Here is an 18,647-nt window from a genome sequence, read left to right on the forward strand (position 1 = left end):
AACAACTCAAATTCCTCAAGAATTAATTACTATCCTTCGCTATTAGCAAGTTGGTTGGGTTTTTTCCTTTCTTAAAAAAAACTGAGCTACTCCTTTTCTGTTCTTTGCCTTCTAATGGTGTTCTTGCCTGAATTCATTGATTACAGTTTTGAGGACTCAGAAAAGTAATTTTATTGAAAGAGGAGTTAACTAAAAACTGCAACAGATTCCCAAAGGGTACGGTAGGTAATACAAGAAACATTTAAATACCTGACAGTCCCTTTAGGGCACCAAGGACAGGGTCAGTGGGTGGAGATCATACTGAGAAGGATGGCTTCTCTCACAGTGACAGATAAAAGCAGCAAAATATTTTTTATATAAAACTGTTTTCTGATTATGAGAATAATACATATTTGTTACAAAAATTTTGGAAAATATACAGGCTGCCAAGACTGCTGATTTTAGCTTCTAAAAAGGGTAATGAGAGGACTAGGGAGAACAATGGACAATTATTACTATTTTTTTAGGTCAACCTATCAACTATGGCCCTATTCCAGGTTCTCTCAGACTGCCAATGAGGAAGGAAATGGCTTTCAGGGGGCCATCCTGTCCTTACTGAACACCCCTGGGGCCAAGGAGTGGCAGACCCCCCCCCACAGAGCACAAGTCTGTGTAATCTGTCTGCTCAGACCAGACACAATGGCCAAGGGGCCAGGATTTCCTCTCTCTCAGCTAACCAATCAGTGCTTGGATAATGGTTCACTGTGCATTGTTCAAGTACTGGAAAGAAATGCCTCCTTAGGGGGCTGCTCTCAGAACTAATTATCCTTATCAATTAGTAAGATCAGCGGCCTAGTGTAAGGGATGGAGGCATGGGATAGGGCCCAACAAAAGTCAATCCTCAGGCTCTGGGAAAGTAATGTAGACGTACCCATGGTGATAAGAGTGATAGGTGAGGAAGAATTAACATTTTCTGCCTGGGCTGGCTCAGTCACTTAAATGGCATTGACGGTTTCTCTACGAAGAGTCTCTAAATTTTCAACGTCTATGAAACAGTTCCACATGGAAGGTCAAACTACACTTCAAACTAAGCATGACCCCACAAGGCAGTGCAGTGCCACTCTGTCTCTGCCCTCCCCCTTTTATTTGTGCTACTTCTGCCCAAGTCCAGTGTTCAGTACAAATGATACTGTGAAACGGTTAATCTATTACATTTAACCCCTCACCTCTCTAATCCAACCTTCACTAGTGTCATTAGTAATCTTTCTACCACACTGTCCTGATTGTGGCAATTCTGCAGTACCCCACAAAACAGCACTTAACATTACCGAGTGCCCAAAGTCCAAGCCTTCAACCAGGCCTCCATCTCTCAGCTCATCTCCTTTCGAAACTCTGCACATACCCTGCACCCTTACCAGCACACAGTATTGACCATCCTCGCAAATACCATTGGGCCTTCTAACCCTGTACCTTTGCTTATGCTTTTCCTAAAGCCGGAATGCTCTTCTTTCTTTGTTCCTCATACTGAAATTCTACTCCTCCCACAAATGCCGCTTGCTTCCTCTGGAAAGCTTTCCTCATTTTTGATGATCTTCCTCTGAGTTTCCCAAACTCTTTTCTTTGTATCTCTATTACAGCACTTCATTTTGCCTCTTGTTATAATCATTTGTTACCCTTCACATACTGTAATCTCTTTAGAGCAAGAATCAGCTATCATTTATTTTTGAAACTCTTATACCGGTATTTCTCTAAATGTAGTCAGCAATCACCTTTATCAGAATCATCTAGGACTCTGCAGATTTCCCTATCCCAAGACCAATTAAGTCCAATGCAGGGAATCTGCATCTTAACAAGCTCCCCAGTCGTTCTTGGACACAAAGTTTCAGAACCACTGTCCTACATTATTCAGGGCTTACATAGTGCTCATAGCAGGTGCACACAAAAAAAGGCTCACATGGCTAACAACACACCTGGTGGCCAGAGCAAACTAGCATTTGTTCTTTTCTTAGAATCACAGAATGTCAGGGACAAATGACTTCAGAGGTGATAAAACTACTTCAGTTTTCAAACAATTAAAAGATATGAAAAGACTATAGAAAATTATGTGTCTTCAGGTGAAGTCTAAAAAAGAAAGACAATAACCAAACCAAATAGAATAAGGAGGGAAAGGATGTGTGAAGGGTCCTTTTCTGGGCCTGAGGTGGTTAGAAACACAGTGTAGGAATTGGCATTGCTTGTTCAGCAGCCTTAAGTCCCACCATAGTAACATATCTCCAATAATTAATCAAAGAGAAGGGAGAACAAGGGATACAGCAGGAAAACAAGAAAGGTAAAATAATCAAAGATAAGTTGTGATTTGATCAAGAAATAGGTGTCATTACGAAGAGATATAAAGAAAAAGACAAAGAGGATCATAATGTTGACATTAATAAAACTAACACTCGTCTGGCACTTTGGATGTGCCAGGGACTTTCCTACACAATATCTCTACTCCCAAGAACTTGCTAGTAGGTGTTCTAATCCCCCTATATGGACTACAGATGAGGAAACAGATCTGTACAGGCTAATTGGCTTATTCAAGGACACACAGCTAGTTGGTGCCAGAACCAGAGTGGAGGCCCAAGTCTATTTGGCTTCACAGTCAGTACCCTAGCCACTAAGCCAAGGCTGTTGTAAAATATGAGCTTTCAAATGATTAAAAATAATTAAATGAGTGCAAATGAAGAAATGAGAAAGAAGAAAGGGGGAGGAGTATGAGAACCCCAAAAAAAGAAAAAGAAAAAAGCTAAGATGAAAAACTTTACAGATAAAAAAAAAAAAGGCCAAGTGGGGGGAGGCGATAAACAAGAAAGACAACATTTTAAGGTCTGTATCTTTTATTTTAACATACTATTTCTACATGTGATGTTATGTGTCTGGGCACAAAATGGAAGCAACTGGGGTTAAGGATTTTTCAAAACTGTATTTCAACATTTATTTTTGGATTTCCCTCACCGCCCATGGTGTAATTACCACGGAGAGACTGGGAGGTGACTAGGAACAATCACAAACCATGTTACATTAGAAAATAAGGGCATCAATTTCCTCTAACCTTCACCTCGGAAACTAGACAACTCTTTAATATAAATTATAGCACTGCAACAATATTTAAAACCAAATGTTCTCTCACAGGAGGTTAATGGGAATGAGCTAATCAAATTGCAGTTTCCTTCTGAAGGATCTCTTGCCATATAAAACTATAAAATCTGTAGTGATAAACTTTTACTGTATAATGAGAAAATTTTAAGAAAATCGAGAGAAAAAAGCCAAGCAGCATATGAAACTGGGCTGTCTGCCAGATTCATTATCTGTTATTTCTTTTTTTTTTTTTTTTTTTACAAATTAGCAGTGACTTACTAAACAATACAAAAGAAGGCAATAATATTTCAAAGATATTTTTCCTCCAGTTTAGCATTTCTTTTTCATCACCATATCTATCATCATTACTTAGGCACTTTCCCATTACACAGAGACAAAAACAAAAATACAAAACACTGTCATTCTGATAACACCCAGCCTTGACCAAACATTCCACAGCTGGGTCCCTGAGGGAGTCAGGCAGCCCTGAATCAGCCCCCTCCTCTGCATCACTCCAGTGACCTCAAATCAAAACGATTCAAGGTCTTTAGGAGTCTTGAGCCTTTCAACCTCTAGAGCTAAAGTTGTAATGAGGGCCCCGCAGTCCCTGGAGACAGGAACACTACTGAAGGAACACTGCTTTCTTACACAATATGTTGCCAGTACATCTCCAAAAAGTTCAAAGCATTTACACATCTAATTTCATTTAGAGAAAAGGAAACATCCTGACTCCAGCTGTCTAACTAGGATCTGATAACTTTACCATAAATGCCGACTTTGTTCAAGTATATTTTCAGATGTCTGCCCTCCATGATAATGTGAAAGAGCACAAGGAGCAAGTAAAAATCGGGCTATAGAACTAAGACTTCAAATGAAACTGAAAACATCCTCACCTCTCTATGCTTCCTCTGGTCACTAAAATTCACTGTCATCTAATGACCTGCTGGAATGAGAAAGCCTTGTAGATAGCTTGGTTCTTTTCAGAACCTATGAACCAAATAAGCTAACATTTTAAGAATTTAATGAATACATTCCACAAACATACTCCTTTTCTTTCTACTGCTCCCCACACAGAACCAATGCCTCTGCCTTATTGAATTCAGCATCCTTCAGATTTGTAATCCATTCCAAATCTCAATCTCCATGTTGAACTGAGTTAAACATTTTTTTAAAATCTTTTCTTCTATGAATGAGCTTTCCAACTTCCTTAATCTACTCCAAGACATCTGCTTTCTGATGAAACCCAGAAGTCTCCAACTCTGAGTAGAACATTCACTGTGTGGTCTTAAAAGGGCCATATGCATGGAGTCCTTTTTCAAGATGCACTCCAAATTTGGATAAAATTTTCTTGGAGCTATTTGACATAATGTTCTATAAAAATGATCCAAGAGATGACACATTTTAAAGGTCCATACCTCATTTACTGAAACATGTCCAAGTGTAAAATTCGACAAGAAAAAAAAAAATAGGTCTTTTATTTATTTATTTTTTTAAGATTTAGGGTTATCCTAATAAAATAACCAGTCTTTGCTGCCATCTAGAGGTAAAAGCTATGTAGTGAAACTAGAGTTATCAAGAAAATACAAAATGAACTTGGCAGCATCAATGGTATAGAAACATTGGGAGCCCAATAACATTTGGGCAGCTGACCACCATCCCAGGCCACACTATCTTCATTAACACATATCAGTACAGCTTAAAAGAAACAAGCCTGAGTAAAACCGTGTTCCACTCCAATTGGTTTACTAGATTTCAGTTCTAAATAGCCTGTGGTGCTCATTAAAATTTCTCATGCCCATATCTCACTCCTAGTCAATCTGAGACAGCAGGTTCTGACATGGGATCTGGGCATCTGCAGCGGTTTAAAAGCCCCACAGGTGGTTCTAATAAGCATCCAGGAAAACAGTGGGCCATGAAGCCCTGGTCTCTCAGTGTTAAACCTCCCATACCCAGGCAGGCCAGAGTCCAGGTAAAAGAAAACTTAAAGCTTACATTTAAAGAAGGTACAACTATGAGAGTTTCTCAAAGTGTGGCAGGCTGACCACCAGCAGCAGATGAATCACCCTGAGAGTTTATTAAAAATGTGGATTACTGGTCCTATCCATAGATGAATTATAATTTCTAGGGGTAAGACCCAGGAAGCTACAATTTAAATAGGATCCCAACATACATTTTTTTGTTCACTAAATAGGTAGACCCAAATTAAATCCTGACAAAATTAAAGGACATCACATAAACCTATTTGGAAAGGGTATTATTAATGCTATGGTCACAAGATCAGCTGACTTGAATTAGTACATCCCTGGTGGTTTGGACAATATGGTTGATGTGTGCAGGAATGTTCTGATATCTGAAGTGCTTTCTTCCTTTTTTATCCCTTAATATAACTCAGTGTTGACTTTTCTAATTGTATACTTATTATAGAAAATGTAGAAATATAGGAAATATAAGAAAAATAAAAATCTATAACTCCACTAACCAGAGTTAACCACTGATGGCACTGGTGTAAGTTCTCCCAGTATTTTCTCTTCAAACATACATAGTTAAAGCATGTATATACTTTTTAAACCTACTTTTAACATTTCTGAATAAACATTTTTGTATAACTTCAGCAGCATCATTAAAGAAAGCATAATATTTTCATGTGATTATATGGTATAATTCATTTACTCCACCCTGATTGTTGGAGTCTTAAACTGTGTCCATTTTTCATCGTTATAAATAATGCTAAAACAAATAGCCTTGTCTGCATCTCTGATTATTTCCTAGAAAAAATTTCTAGCAACAAAATGAATGAGTTACAGGGTGGGTGTGAGTTTTAGGGATCTCAAAACACACAACTAAACTACTCTCTTAATCATCACTGAGGCTGTCCCTCTCGACAAACCCTTATTGGGCACTGAGTTTTATTATTAAAAAAAGAAAGAAGCTCTGCCTATTTTGGCATTGAGGATGAGACCATGAGGTCAGGTTAAAAGGAAGAAATGCCATTTAGATAAGAAGGAGACTGAATCAGAGTATCAACATCTGATTTGCTATATTTAGGATTAAGTAAGAAAAAATAATGTTAGTAAGAACACTGAAGCCCAGTCTTCTAGCATCTAGGCACAGAAAAGATTGACTAAATGTACCAAAAGAAAGCATATTACCTAAATAGTTTATCCTTAATTGAAAGACTCATATTTTGGGCCAATTATGTGTAGTGTTTATATAAAAATCTAAATATGGTTGCTATAAAAGTTAGAGGGCATTTTAAATAAGTGAATGTTTACTTAAAGAGATACAGGGACTTCATTGTACTTTATCAGTACAATAAAGTGTGAAAACAAATTTCTATAGAATGAAAAATAATATAAGAAGGGCTCCCATAAAAATAGTATTAGAAATCTATGATGAAAACTACAGTGCATTTTTAAAAGATTTATATTTTTGAGCTCATAGCAAGGAAAGGATGATGCAATCAAAGAGGGAGATTAATAATAACCAATTGTGGACTACAGTAGAAGAGCTAGTTAGCTGAGACTTTTTTTTAAATCTCTTTAACAATAAATATTCTTATCCAAGAGTATTTTCCCTTAATAAATAAAATCAGTATATTTCTAAGTGAATACGAACTCAATCAAGTCTTCGATCTTCACATTCCACAACCCACGCTCCTAGTCCAAATCATTTAACCTATCTGTGAGTCCTCTCTCACCCCTCATATGTTAACAGTGAACAAATATTAATATAATTTTACCTCTATAATACATCTTCCCCCAATCAATATCCTTACTACCCCCCCACCCCCACCCACCACTTACAAAGTGTCTATAGAATTGGTAAGTTTCTCTCTTTGGCTCCAGTCTACATTCCCATCCCACCTCTCAAATACAACCTAAGTTGAAGTTACTTCATTTCTCAACTGTCCAATTTCCCGCCTCAGGGACATTGCCAAAAATATTCTCTCATCCTACTGTCAAAAGTATTTCCTTACTCTGGAATACCCTTCCATTCCTGCTGTTAAAAACCCAAAAAGTCTTTGGAGGCCGAGGTCAAATCATGCTACTTTCTTTATGAAGCTCTCTTAGACTTTTCAATTGAAATTAACATTTCTCTGGCAATCTATGACCCTTTGAGATTAATTTGGGACAGTACTCTTACATATCTCCCATCTGCGATTGCCAAAAAGCAAGAAAAATAACTATTTATCTTTATATTTAGTACCAGATATACTGTTGAAGGCCTTGCACATAGCACACGTTCAACATATGCTAGCAGAACTGCTTTACTGAAAAAATTTTGTTCAACTTGATAATCTTTAATGTGATGTGTCCCCACGACATAGTGATTTCAAAGAAGCCAAACCCTCCAAGCTGATTCCATGTCTTGAACAATGTCGGCTTCTCCACAAACTGTGCCATTAACTACCTTTTGTTCTTCTGTTTAATTCAAGATCAAGGACGTATGCAAGCAAAGAATCCCAACACGGATCCCTAAACCAAAATCCACAAGCATGACTAAGCTTTCCCTTAAAACTTCCCCAGGGCCTATGGACAAGCCTATTCACCACACTGGCTATGAGAAGCTACACATCGTAAGGACTGTCACTTCCAACACTTTCCTCCACATGGGAGGGAAAAGGTAAGTCACGCCAATGCACTGCCTGGATATATTCACCTACAGAAATACCTGCAAAGCTGAAATTACCACTATGGAAGGCCAAAGAGAAAGAATCACCTCTCCAGGAAAGGGTGAAACAGCAAACTGACAGATGGTTTATTCATATGTTGCTGGACCTGGTGAATAGCATACTGAAAGAGTAGTACATTAACAATTATTTGACCTACATATGTGTAAATGCATACACACACAATCACAGGCCCCGACAAACCCCCCAAATCCTTCTAATTCCTCATCCCAGTTTTAATCCAACCCAAAATTAAACTATTTATCATTACCTTGAGATAGGACTGAAATCACTAGAACAGTACAAAAGTTTTCTGGTAAACCCAGAAGTAATCCTTCATTCCATATTTTGCTAAGATGTGCTAGTGAGAATTCCTAATCTGCTTCAAGAAAGTCATATTATTTCCATAAAAATGGCAGGACAATTAAAATCATATATAAGATCTAAAATTATGATTTCTTTATGAGCAGGAGAAAAAATAAGTGGTAATTTTTAGTTACAAGGAGGAAGGGAGCTACAAAAATAAATAATAGCCGAATATATCCTTTGTGTGGCCTACCTGACAATCACTGGTATAATGTACACACCTGACTTCTGGCACTTAGTCTTCTGTCCCATTTTTCTAGTAAGTTTCTCCCACTGTATACACCAGACCATGGAATCATATTGCTAGGTTTGTAAAGCAAACCATTTTAGATTGGTATTGCTGCTTTCTATAACAATCAGTGCATTTGAGAATCAAAGGTCACTAATATTGGGATCTTTTAGGGAGATATGAATCATTGTCCTGGGTGTTAAGAAAAATTATCATTTCATAGAACATCTCTTCCCTGAATCAATGCTATAGAAAAATCAGTTGATTCAACAAAAACTTGGCATCAGGAGACCCAAATTCCAACACTAACTTTTCACTCATTTGACAGAGCCTGGCATTCATCAGTTGAGGCTTTGAATTTTTCATATGTAAAACAGGAGAGCTGAAGAATTCTTCAGATCTCTTCCAGTTTTGATAACCCATGAGTATGTCCAATTACAGAATGCTGAATTCAACCAGTCATCTACAAGGCAGTAAGCTAAAGTAATTCTTTTCATGACACTGAAAACTCTCTCACTGAATCACGAAAAAGAAGTGCTGATAATTCAGTGTGGACAGAGTAACACAATGTTGTTTTAAGACAGGCATTTTTGACACAGAGATAGTTATAATTCAGGATAAGTGAGAAAAAGCTTCAATTGGAAGAAAGAAAAAAAAAAGAAGAGCAAGATCCAATGTTCTCTGTGACTCTACACTGAGAACTGGAGGAAAGATCCTGGAAGAAATCCTCATGGCTAACGACAGTGCTTTGGCAGAGCAGGAATGAAGGAACTGCCATTCTCCACAATTGTCCAGTCAAACCTGCTTCGGTGAATTGATGCCACTGTACAAACACCCTGGCTCACTCCAATTTCAAGGAGGAGGAATAGGATCGGAAGCCTGGACAGCACTGAGCTACGTAAGCCAAAGAGAGGGATGATGTGCAGCAGTCCCAGCGGGCAAGTGGCAGAGGGAAATGGTGGAGAGGCCAGATGAATTAAAAGTCTGAAGTGGAAAAGTCTAAGTTAAAGGGAAGCAGTAAGAGAATAGTGGAAGGAAATAGACTACAAAAGGTGATAAAGCTGCGACACCAAAAATAATACAAGAAAGACTGTTCAGAGGGAAGTGCGTGGCATTAACAGGTGGATAGGGGAATGAGAAACACTGAGTAAGGAACTTAGCACTGTGACATAAGCAGGTAATGTTAAGTGAACAGAGGATGAGTGAATGAAGAAGAGAAGGGCTATTCAGTAAAGAATAAGTGAGAAACTGTGCTAAGAGATGGCAAAGGTGTATGACAAGGTCAGGAAAAGCAGTTATGCTTGGAGACTTCGACACTGTTAATTATATTAATAGATAAAACACTAGACATCCTATAGTGAAAACCAAACAGACTGAAAAGAAGTTTCAAACAGGAAAAACAAGCACCAACAATAATCTCAGAAAAACAAAATGCCCTGGAAATGTTTTACTTTGAAGAGGAGCACAAAATATGTTTTACATTAGAGATTCCAAAATTGCTTCCTCCTATGTCAGGGGATTTCCTAAAGTACATTTTCATGCCAAGTTCAAGAGCAAGCAACTAAAGGGAACAAGATTTCATACAAAGTATCAAAAAAAAAAAAGTAAACGCAAGCAGCAGAAACCCATCTTTAAACAGTAATACAGTTCTAATTCCACAAAAAGAAAAATCTTTAAACTAACAAAGCCTATTTTAACAAAAGGATTACCAACAAAAACCATACTTATTTTAAGCAATATGTAATACAATGAAAATACATAAACAACTCAGAACTGGGAATACTATTTGTTTGGAGTTCAATAAAATGGTGTTGGGCCTAAAACACAACTAAAATATAAAGAATCCAGCCTCCTAAGCATAATCCCGTTTCTGCAGAAAGGTGGCCCCTCTGGATAATAAATATAAAAAAGCTAACATAAAAATTCTAAGGTGACTTTATTTAAATTTTAAAAAAGTGGATAAAAAATTCAAATAAATGAAAACAAATCCAATATTTAACAAAATTTTTAATAACCAGATACTTGTATGCTGGAGTCTTTCCTCAGCTCTTCATTTATTTAGCTTTAGTGATTTCAGAACTAATCTCCTTGTACCTGTTTGAAATAAAGGGTAGGCATACCTTGTTTTATTGCATTTCACTTTATTATGCTACACAGATGTGTTTTTTTACAAATCAAAGGCAAGACCCTCCAATGGCAAAAAGATTACGACTCACTTTATTGCAATATTTGCTTTATTGCAATGGTCTGCAACAGAACCAGCAATATCTCTGAGGTGTGCTTGTATCTGATTTTAACAGGAATGTGACTGATCTGATATATGACTGATAATTATGGACTAAGTAACAGAATAATTGATGTAAAACACAACTCTTTCTGGGGCATGTTTAAATTCCTTCTTCTGGGGACATGTGAATACAACTTGGGGTGGACTATGAATGTGGGGCAGGGGTCTAAAGACTGTGGCCTACAGGCCAAATTGAGCCTACTGTCCGTTCTTCAAAAGAAGAATACTTTGTGAGATGTGAAAGTCACATGATATTCAAATTTCACTGTCCACAGATAGTTTTACTGGAACACAGCCACACTGGTTTCTTTACATCTTTATTGTCTATGGTTGCTTTTTTGCTACAATGGCAGAGTCAAATAGTTGCAATAGTAACTAACCATCTGGCCAGCAAAGCCTAAAATATATACTATATGGTCTTTTACAAAAAAGTTTGCTGGCCTCTGGTCTCATGCAAAGTAGACTGACATGGAACTCAGGAACAAGAGCTTAAGAAAAAGTTAAACTACTAAATTTTAAAAGTAATACTAGTAATTTAAGAACTTAATTAAGAATTCTATAAAATCTGATGAAAATGGGGAAACTATATTTCAAGCTACTTGTGATACATTTAATAAAATGTATAATTCTATGAGTGCACTAGAGTGTTACAATTAAAAAACATCATGTAAGAACAAGTCAAAGGATTTATGCCACAAAATAATGTAATGTGTTACTGTCGAATCTGAGGAGGTAAACAGATGTAATTCCAGGCCTTCCAAATTCCTGATATTTTTCAAGAGGTTCATGGACATTTAGAAAAATTACAGAACTACTGTACATGTGATTTGGAGAAAGATGTGTGAATTTGTTCCTTAAACTTTCATAACTGTTGTCGAGCCGCTTGTTTAATCATTTGCAAGAATCATGGAAATTGTATACAGTAAAATAAAAACAGCCTATGAAGGTTATCCGTGGGTCCGTATGTTACAGAACGATGACTAATAATGTAGTGCTCACTGTCTCTCCATTTTCCTTCCTCTCACCTTTAAAATTTTATCCTGCTTGTTTTATGCCTGCCCCTGAACATGTGCCTTACAATAATATTATTTGCATTTTGATTGACCCACATCAGTGTATAAATCCCATAATGTAAGCAGTTTTTCCCTTTAATTTCATTACAATGTCTAAAATAGGGCCAAGGACAAGAGCTCAATAAATGATTTCGAAAATGACATGCCCTAAAGTTGATGCTTTGTTGCGTGTTATCAACATCTACTGTAAATATTCCAGGTCTGAGTTTTATGTAGAGGAAATGCTTTATAACATCTACTATGCACAGCTGCCTATAGGCAAAATCAGTACTGTAAAGGCCTAACTTTGGTGTGAGAAAGGGAAAAAGAACACAAAAACCTGAGTTATTCAGGTTTAAAGAAAAAATCCAAGGTGTTCCCTTACTTCGTCATTTCCAGAAGGAATTCAGTATAGATAAACCAATATGATTCGAAGGAGATACTATAAAATGATATTCCCAAAAAAAGTGCAATGCTCATTTCAGCAATTCCTAACAAAATGTCAATCACATTGATTCTACATGACAAGAGCTGTCACCTGTAGGAATTATCAGCTCATTTACAAAGCAAAAGTCTGAAGTTCCCTTTCAAAACATAATTTATAAAACTAAATCCAAATATAGTTACAATAAAATGTTAGTAGACACAGTTGTACAAGGATTTCTACTGTATTTTTGAAAGAGAAAAGCACCATCTGCCAAATCTGTTAAAAGCCTATGCAGAATTTTAACAACTCTTCCAGTGGACCCATTTTCTTTAGATGTGGAAATTCTATACTGAAGTCTCTAAGATGTGGCTATGAAATATTAACAATTAGTTACCTAATGAACGAATACTTAATGAGTGCCTTTTATGTAGCCAGATACTACTCTGGGTCCCGAGGATACAGCAAAGAACAAGATAAACAAATCCCTGGTCACGTGGAACTTACATTCTAGTGTGAGGAGACCATAACAATTTCACAAGGAAAAAACAATTGGTGATAAGTGCTCTGCTGAGAATTACCATAATGAGATAATGTAAAAGAACAACTGGATGACTACACTCAACTAGCAGACCAGGAGGTGCTTCTCTATTGGTGATGTTTGAATTGAAGTATTAATGTTAAGAAAAGGCTAGTCATTTGAAATTCAGAAGGAGAGCTCAGAAAGGAAAAGAAACAGCTATTGCAAAAGGCTAAAAGGAATGAGCTTGGCCTGTTGAGAGACAGAATTAAAGCAAATGTGGCTAGGACAGTGTAAACCAGAGAGGAGTAAGTAGTAGAAGGTTTGACAGATAACTAGCCATGGCAAGTAACCTGGATTTTATTCTGTGTGTCAGGGGGAAGCTACTGGAGAGTTTAAGCAGGCCTGTGAGTCCAATTTCTATTCTAAAAGGATCACTCTGGCTACTTATTGAAGAGCAGTTCAGAGGGGGACAAGACGGAAACTGGGCACCCTATTAGAAGCTTACTGCCATGGATAAGGAAACAGAGGATGACAGCATGTGCTCTGATGGAGTTAACAAAGAAGAAAAATTGTGGGGGGCGGTGGGTGTGGAAGTTTTAGGATATGTTTTGGGGTAAAGACAAGACTTGATAGATCAAATATAAGGAGTGAAGGAAACAAATGAATAAATTAGATATTCCTAGGCCTGCCTGTTTGTGAAACTGAATAGTTGGCGATTTAATTTACTGAGATAAGAAAGTTTGGAGGAAAAGCAGACTTGAGAATAATTCAGTAGTTGGGTCTCATTTACATTACATGTCCATGAAATAAGTGAAAACTTCAAAAAGACAGCCAAGTATGTGAGCCTTGTGCTCTATCATCAAGTTTGAGTTCCTGGCAAAGAGATGGTTATGAAAGTCTAATGGTACAACCTGCTTATTTGTATCAATGTTCTTCAGAAGGGTAAACTTTGGAAGACTAAGAGTTCATAGACATAGGAGTACAATGATGTATATAAACAAGGGTTTATAAGCTATGAGTCTCTTTAAATAGATAACTGTTATTTTAGAGATGAGACTCTTACCACTGATAATTAGAATAATTAATTATCTATGAGAAATTTAAATACAGATTGGTTTCAGATTGCCTGCCTATGAATGACAGCCTCCCCACTTACCAACTGAATAATATTGGGCAAATCGCTTAACCATTTAGTACCTCATTATCCTTGCCCTAGAAAATAGGGATAGAAAATAACAATAGTTAACTACCTTATGGTGTACTTAAGAAGATTAAATGAGCTAGTACATGTAAAGCAATCAAAACAGTATCTGTCACATAGTAGGCACTCAAATGCAAGTTAGTATTATTATCTGCAGTCTCCCACACTATACACAGAAGTGTCTTCACACTTCAGTTTTTTAGATGCTTGGTAAGAGATGGCATTGAGAATTTAGAACGAACTAGGGAAGCATATAAAAAATCCTCCCAGAAGAAGTGGAGGCTAAGAGTTTTGCAGATTGCTAAAATCATCCTATTTAAAAGTAAGCCATACATTTGCCAGTCATTCCTAAATCTGTATCTCCAGCCCTGACCCAACCCTGGAGCTCCATACCTAGCTGCCTACTGGACACTTGACTTGGTAATTTAATAGACATGCTAGTAGAATTAAAAAGGGGAAACAATCAGTGTCCTCTTCAGTCAGTGAATGATCAAGTGATCATCTCCAACTGCAGAAACTCTTGACTCTGCTCCATAAGCCATGAAATCTATGCAGTGAACGACATTCTCTGTTTTCAGCTTCACAGTGAGAGAGTCAAAAACAAGAAATCTCAGGCATTGTATCTGCTCATTTTAGCATTGTTTTGCAATCATGATTCTACTGCATGTATTGTTTACAACAAATCAGTTCAAATAATTTCTTAAGGTATGCAGAGAATAAGAAAATAGTGAAATGAGGTGAAATAAAATATTAGATGTCATTAGATGACTGACTCCTAGGCTTTGTTGCCTGAAGCAGACTGGACTGCACACTCCTCAACAGAGACAACTCTCAGCTGTCTTATCCTGGGCCATGACTCCATTCACCACTGATGATGTCACCAGTAGGGTAATCAGACATCTCAGGTAAACCAGGACAGTCCTAGCGAAATTCTAAACAGCATGGCCTTCCACTCTCAAGTGTCTAGATTGGATGACTAATTATATGTCTACTTATGTATATGATCACCAAGAGCTGTACAGCATCTTGCATGTATGCATGTGTTTATTCATTCAGCTAATTATCTACCAAACACTAACCAAATGCCGGGTCTCATGTTGGGCTCTAGTACAATTCAGGATTCTAATATAAAAGGACAGGTCTTGAAGAGCCATAAGATGCATGCAAAAGGGGTCATATGTTGATCAAGAGCTTCAGTAAGAGTCTCTGAGTTACATCCCACATGTAAGAAGACATGAGAACAGCAAAAACACAGTATATTCCTTAGACACAGGATACATTAGACAGGTGTTATATACAGTGTAAAACTAACAGATATTTGTTGAATAAATGACTTAAAATGCTCCATTGTATTGTGACCACAGGTGTGAACTGGGAGCAGGTGATAAGATGTTTATTTTTATAGGCAAGTAGCAAAATACACAATAGGAATAAAAGCATCACTACAACTATCTTTTCTGAGTTAAGGCACTATTTCTCCTTTGCCCTTCAAAACGAAACATGATTCACACATTTTAGGCTGATCTTTCCCTTTAACGTAGGAAGAATCAGCAAATGTGAATTGGTTCAACTGTGATTTCTTCTAAAATAGAATGTTATACAGATTAGTTAGAGAAATTACCAGTGATCAGTAAAGCAAATCTCAAGGAAGCTCTCTTATATGCTCACTTTACCTAAAAATAGTTTAACAAAGCAAAGGCCTCTGACAAATATAATGTTAGCGATTTTTCAAAGCTTAGTCTTACAGCAAGAAGAAACCTAAGAAGTAAGGTGATCCTGTGGACGCCAACAGATTATCTTGATGGGGATCCTGGCAATTTAGGTGAAGGAGGCCATAGCACTTTAAAGTTCTACTAGATTAAATGTTTCGAACTTTTGAACTTAGAAAGATAATCTCTAAGGACCCCTCATTTTTACTGATCAAGATACTGAGGCCCACAGAAGCCATGTAGTAATTGTGGGAAAAGTGTGATTTAGAAAGTCAGGCACACTTGACTAACCTCCTCCCAGACCTCTTCCTTGCTGTGTGTTAAGAATATTACTTTTCTCAGTTTCTCATCTATAGAAATGAAGATAACACTTAGCTTGTAAAGATGTTACAGAGATGAAATAAATTTGTATTTATGAAAACATCTACCACATAATAGATACTCAATACACACTGATTTCCCTCCTGCCAAAGGGAAACTAACTTGAGAGACACAAAGCTGGTGAGGGACAGGAGACAGGACTAGAACTAAGAATCAGGATCCCCTTCACCACTCAAAAAAAAATTCATTTATTTCTTAAATGGCCTCTCTCCTTGAATCATAACATAAAATACAGAGTTTAATGCCTGAGTTATAGGGAGAGGGATAATTAAAGTAAATATGAGTCACCAAAGCCTACAAAGACAAACATGTGCCCTTAAGTACAGAGATACATTTGTTAGAAACAAAGTTGCAAAAGGGTCAGGAAGTTTAATCAAGAAAGTATGACATTGGCTATCTTTTTAAAAATGACATTTAAGGGGTCAAATACGTGGTGGCAGAAAGAAATCTAACTATGGGAGGTGAACACACAATGTAAATATATATGACTTACTGGATTTTGTTAACCAATGTCACCAGAAAACAAATAAATAACTAAGGGAAGAAAAAGAAAATAGAAATTGTAGCCAATTTGAAAAAATAAAAGAAAATAAAAAGTAGTCATCAAAAAATAAAATAAATAAGTAAGTAAGTAAATAAAATAAAAATGACATCTGCTCAGCTTGTACCTGAAGGCTGCCCTTGTGGAAACAATGTTATAGTAGAACTGTGTTGTCTTTAATGACTATTTCACAACTCATATTTCAAGATTAATGTTTGCGGCAAATATTTATCAAGTGTCGATCATGTGCAAGACCCTTTGGACTATACAGACATGAATCAGACTTTGGCTTTGTCCTAAAAAACGCTAGTGGAGAAGAGAGGCAGACTTTGAAGAGTGAGAAAGAATATAATTGTATATTAAGCCTTATGGTACTTGAAAAGGAAAGTTCAAGGCCAGACCTATGGTGAGGGGTTACTTAATGCTATCTACTCAAAGGTAAAATGTCCACTACATTGACAGTGGGTACACATAGTAAACACTTTTGTGTTAACTGAATTCTAGTTTGTTACTGACACCAACTAGTTACGTGCACTTGTCAAATTACTTAAGTTACTTGACATCTTTAGGTCTCATGTTCCTCATCACTAAAATGGGTGTTTCAAATGGATGATGGCTATCTAAACCTCCTTTAGGCTGTAATAGTCCAAATTACATGATGATGACGAGGACAGCAAGAAAAATTATAGTTTATATTCACCACACACATTATGTGCCACACTGTGCTAAAGTGCATCATTTACATTATCTTTATTTAATCTTCACAACCTTATGAAATTAGTATTATTATTATTATCCCTATTTTACAGATGAGAAGCTGGGAAAGCGAAACAATATTAGAGGGCTGGTGTTGCGATTTGAACAGAACAGTCTGAACCTCATCCAAGAGTTATTCTTAACCACTAAGCCCAAACTGTCTTCACGAAAACTGTCTTATCCATTAAGAAATAAGGAAAAAAAAAAAAAAAACAACTTGGAAAAGGGTCCTTCCCGACTAGCGGGCATGTCTGAATGAACGTCATACTTGTCTGTTTCACGTGTTAGTAAGTCTCTAGCGCCGCCTCCCCGGCGATGCTCGCGCACTCCTACACCAGTGCGCACCACAGCTGGACTGAACGGGTGACCCGCAGAGGCGGGCCGTGGCTGAGGCGCACGGAAGGGCTAGGGGCGGGGGGAAGGCGGGGAGGCCCCGCAGGAGCGCGCGCAGAGCGTGTACCTGAGCTGCTGGCTCCTCTTGCCGGCTGGTTCTCCCACCAGTCATCTCCAAGATCGTCTGCCATCACCACGCAAGACTCGACGTGGGCGGACCGCTAAGGAAAAGACGACCGTGGCCGGGACTCGCGCTGTCTCAGCCCGGGGTGGGACTTGCAGCACGCGGAGCCTCTCGTCGGACAGCGTCGCCTCCGCCCCGCAGCGCTGGCGTCAGAACTTCCGCCCCGCCTCCCCGGCAGCCGCGCGCAGCTCATCGCAGTTTCCACACTTGTGCTGCTGGGCAGGCTCGGTATGGAGACTCAAACTAAATCTTCACGAAAGCACAAAGTCAGGAAGTCACATAAACAAGCAAACAAACAAGATTATTATCTTTTTAAATAAGTTATTTTAAAACTTCACGTTTAGGTTTTATTTCTGCCGAAAGATATTGTCGAAAATGTGAAACAGGATGCTAAGATAATTTTTCTCTGTTCGGTTTCAAAGTACTGGAGCCGCGGGACAAGACCCGAGCACGTGGGAGAGTTTTCGTTTGTGTATCAGTGTTTGGGCGTCCTTGGGTTTGTACAGTTTGCTCTTATAAAACGTGCACAAGAGCTCATGGCCCTGAGTAGGCCTCTACTGCTCTTTTTATACGATACGAAGCGGGCGTGGAATATTTAATTCTAAACTCTCCGGGCAACTTGGGTCCAAAAAGAATTAAATATTCCATGCCCGCTTCGGTTGTGTTCTCCCATTCCACTCCCGGTTTTGTGAAACAAGGGAAGAAGAGAGCCCACTGCTGTCTGACTATAGGTAAGAGAGCTGCAGTGCTTCTTGTCTCACTCCCAAGGAGAAGTGGCAAAGATAGGCAAGGATGGCGCCAGGGGCTGGGCCCGACTGTAAAGTAAGTGTGGACGTTATTATTAGGACGATCTTCGTCCACAGTGGCAAAAAACGAAAAAGTCATAGAAAAAAAAA

At 37.9% G+C, this 18,647-nt stretch overlaps 2 protein-coding genes and 1 long non-coding RNA gene across 6 annotated transcripts in view; 2 read left to right on the plus strand and 1 right to left on the minus strand.

Annotated features, from left to right (window-relative positions):
- The window catches only part of FILIP1L (filamin A interacting protein 1 like), a 47,092-nt gene extending 37,128 nt beyond the window's left edge, over nt 1-9,964 (plus strand). The window contains exon 3 of the mRNA XM_011354477.2: nt 7,532-9,964. Coding sequence (XP_011352779.2) covers nt 7,532-7,723 — 192 coding nt within the window. The 3' untranslated portion in view covers nt 7,724-9,964. The remainder of the gene's footprint in view (nt 1-7,531) is intronic.
- CMSS1 (cms1 ribosomal small subunit homolog (yeast)) overlaps nt 1-17,902 on the minus strand; it is a 343,642-nt gene extending 325,740 nt beyond the window's left edge. Inside the window, exon 1 of one of the 2 annotated variants that reach the window (XM_011354490.2) lies at nt 17,695-17,902. In XM_011354490.2, coding sequence (XP_011352792.1) covers nt 17,695-17,758 — 64 coding nt within the window. In that variant the 5' untranslated portion in view covers nt 17,759-17,902. The remainder of the gene's footprint in view (nt 1-17,694) is intronic. The other variant, XM_011354498.2, reaches the window with a different exon arrangement.
- An 80-nt stretch (nt 17,903-17,982) lies between these two features.
- The window catches only part of LOC105288364, a 20,250-nt gene continuing 19,585 nt past the window's right edge, over nt 17,983-18,647 (plus strand). For all 3 annotated transcript variants that reach the window (XR_002779089.1, XR_895594.2, XR_895595.2), the window contains exon 1: nt 17,983-18,482. This is a non-coding gene — a long non-coding RNA (uncharacterized LOC105288364). The remainder of the gene's footprint in view (nt 18,483-18,647) is intronic.

The sequence above is a fragment of the Pteropus vampyrus genome, unplaced genomic scaffold, assembly GCF_000151845.1.
Source record: "Pteropus vampyrus isolate Shadow unplaced genomic scaffold, Pvam_2.0 Scaffold1, whole genome shotgun sequence".
Taxonomy (NCBI): domain Eukaryota; kingdom Metazoa; phylum Chordata; class Mammalia; order Chiroptera; family Pteropodidae; genus Pteropus; species Pteropus vampyrus.